At 38.3% G+C, this 2,926-nt stretch overlaps 1 protein-coding gene across 1 annotated transcript; it reads right to left on the reverse strand.

Moving 5' to 3' along the window:
* On the reverse strand, nucleotides 1-2,926 carry LOC145898980 (uronyl 2-sulfotransferase-like). Its single transcript, XM_082987681.1, has 8 exons — nucleotides 2,645-2,926; nucleotides 2,187-2,437; nucleotides 1,968-2,047; nucleotides 1,283-1,442; nucleotides 990-1,084; nucleotides 723-842; nucleotides 607-647; nucleotides 1-289 (listed from the first exon to the last, which is right to left on the reverse strand). The coding sequence occupies exons 1-8, from the start codon at nucleotides 2,769-2,771 to the stop codon at nucleotides 129-131; spliced, it is 1,035 nt and encodes a 344-aa protein (XP_082843807.1). The 5' UTR covers nucleotides 2,772-2,926; the 3' UTR covers nucleotides 1-128.

The following is a 2,926-nucleotide window of genomic DNA, read 5'->3' on the forward strand; positions in this document are numbered from 1 at the left end:
CACGAACTCGCTGTAGTAATGTAAACCACAAGTGCATTCGTGTATTAAGCTAGTACAGAAGCTAGCACAACATTGCAGAGAAGAAAGTCTATGTGCGTTTCCCTGAAGTAAAGAGGTAGAATTGTTCATCACGAAATCTTTCCTTCTTCCTTTAACTTGGCCAGCTGTCTGTAAAATCGAGCTTTGACGAAGTCGTAGAATTCATACTCGTGCTGAAGTAAGTGACGTAATCGTGACCTCACTTCCGCGTTTGCCGGCTCTTTTCGGTACGTCTTTGAACCGTCGATTTCTGTCCACAAATACCAGTAAATGTTCTCGAGGTATAATTTGAATACAGAAGGCATAAACTATCTTGAAAGTTAACCCATGGTTAAAGTAAAAAGTTAAAATGTATTGCATTGCATATATGCTATAAAATTATCGCAAATTAAAAACTCCATTGTATGGGACGGATAGGTTTCAATAATCTTGAGGAAAAGCAATGTTGTTGAAGGATTACGGTCGTAAACAATTTACTCTTTCACCCATAACGGTTTGGCTGGAATAAAAATCTGAGAATTGCAAGCAATACGGATAAGCTTTCGTCCTTCGCAAAACTTTCCTTACCTGGCGAAGAAAAGTATATATTCTTCACATTCTTGAAATATCTAAAAACAAAAAATACAGTGCTAGAAACGAATGCAAGTTGAAGGTGGCTTACTAAAAACGACCTTTACACCGACCTGGGAAATACGGCTTCAAGCACTTTTAAAGTATTAGGGACATCTTCCAGTAGTCCTATAACTGCGTAGTACTTTGCCGCGTTTACCTTAGATTGTTGCATAGCGTACTTACTTCTTTCTCTGCAAAATATAGAAATCATATCACTGACATAAAATTTGTATTTTTTGTTGCTTGTTTTCATCGTTGCTTTGTTTTGCAAAATATCACTGGTTTTTAGTACCGCCCGTTCTATTTAACAAGCTTTTGTTTAAAAAATACACACTTACCCGCAAACTGTGTCAAACCCACAGAAGAAAGGAAACAAGGGGAGAATGTACTCCATGCACTCCTTGCCTTTGCGTAATATGCAGTCGTTAAAACTCTACAAAGTCACAACAAAGTGGAAGTTAAGTAAAGCTATAAACTATATGATCAAAATGCAACATATTCCGGGGAATGTTGTTAGTGTCAATTCAGACGAATTTAAGTTACGTAATTTCCAAGGAGGCGAGTTCCTGAAACGTTAAATGCGATTTTGGATTTCAAAAATCCACATACGATTTCGTACTACAACCCGCACCATATTTCTCTCCTCATCCGTGAAGTTTTTTCGTGGTCGATTCAGATTCACTTTTCCCTGCCGTTTCTTAAACCCAAACCTTATGTAATAGTAGGACGACACCAAGCGGTCAGCAGGATCGCGCACAACGTTAATATAGATGGGGTATTCCAAGCCGAACCTGACAAAAAACAATTTTTTAGACTTTTAATTAATTGATGACAACAGCCTGATGTACAATTTTTGCTAAAGGCCAACTGCGTTATCTGTAATCAGCAATAAGCGTAATTTGAGGCGAAGATATACATAGAAGATCTTATCTGTTCATGAAAACGCTAACAACAACATTAGCTAGACACAAATACGTTGGTTAGTTTTTGTAAGACTGGTGTGGTGCCTTTCGTGGAGAGAAACACTAAATATATTTTTCTTCACGAAATCCACCTTTTCCAGCATCACTATACTTTTACGTGACACAAATGGAAGCTTTATTGTCAACTTCAAAAAGATTCATAATATTTTTGAAACTTTCGTGGAAAGAGATTAAGCAACAACTGATGCTACTCTAGGCATGTTTTATTGCTCCAATACGGCTCTTCTGACAAAGCCGCTGCATGGTGGTAGAAACGTCAATATAATAAAATTATTACCATAAAAGCCGCATAGCAGCAGAGGAAAAAGAATTAGGGGAAGGAATGCAACTCACTTGGTGAAATTGACGTGAGGAAGCTGACTGACGACGAGTGAATCATGGCTTGGATTTAAGGCAGCTTGTGCTATCACTTCCTATAAAATAACGTCAAACTGTTGGTCACAAACATGTGCATTAGTTTGTCCAATTAACTGCTATTTTTAGTTTCCCCACAAATCACGCATTGTGTAAATATTGCACTTCTATTACACAAGACCAGGCAGAAAACCTTACCTCAAGTCTATCACCGTAACGGCTGTTGACGTTGTGTTGGTCAATATACAACAAATTAAACTTCAATTTCTTGGTTAGGCGGCGCAGTGTCCATATCATGGTCGTGCTACCGCATTTCGGAACTCTGTTGTAGAACACGACCTTCGAGTTGTCGAATGACGTGCGGACAGGAAAGTGTCCGCTCAGTTCAGAGTCGTCAAAGTGCAGATGTGGAGGCAAACCATCGTTGTAGCCGAAAAAGTTACGTATAGCTAGAACAAAAAAACTGTTTAGAAGTGATTAGAAATTGATCAATGATACTACAGTTAACACGAAAGAAATGCGTGAGAAAAGCACGAGACTTAATTAACATAACCCACAACTGTACTGTTGTTGAAATTATATGTCGCTACAAACTATGTGTTAAAAATAAGCTCGAGACTTTTTTGGATTCAAAATAAAAACTTTATGTAACGAACCGTCAGCTCCCTTCAGTACGTTGTGGAGAGATCCTCCTGTAGTTTCCCTTTTGTAAACAGCAGCAAAAATGAAAACGCCGCACAACACTAGTGTTATCGTTGTGCGTCGTTTCTTGGGGAAAGACATGTTCCATAATATCAACACTGTGGAGCCATAAAAAAACAAAGTCTTGCTTCAAACATGAAACGGAAGCAAAACAACAAAACAAAAACAATTTTCTGCCCGACAGACATCAGATTGGTGTGGAACAATTGCATATCCAGTCGCTTCTGATCTTACAA

This window comes from Ascidia mentula, chromosome 4 (genome assembly GCF_947561715.1).
Source record: "Ascidia mentula chromosome 4, kaAscMent1.1, whole genome shotgun sequence".
Taxonomy (NCBI): Eukaryota; Metazoa; Chordata; class Ascidiacea; order Phlebobranchia; family Ascidiidae; genus Ascidia; species Ascidia mentula.

Excerpts from the sequence above, each read along its gene's own strand:
- LOC145898980 (XM_082987681.1), bottom strand. The coding sequence starts at position 2,771 with ATGTCTTTCCCCAAGAAACGACGCACAACGATAACACTAGTGTTGTGC. Across the intron at positions 1,443-1,967 it reads CCTCACGTCAATTTCACCAA|GTTCGGCTTGGAATACCCCA; the intron begins GTGAGTTGCATT and ends GTTTTTTGTCAG. Across the intron at positions 843-989 it reads GGGTTTGACACAGTTTGCGG|AGAAAGAAGTAAGTACGCTA; the intron begins GTAAGTGTGTAT and ends TATATTTTGCAG.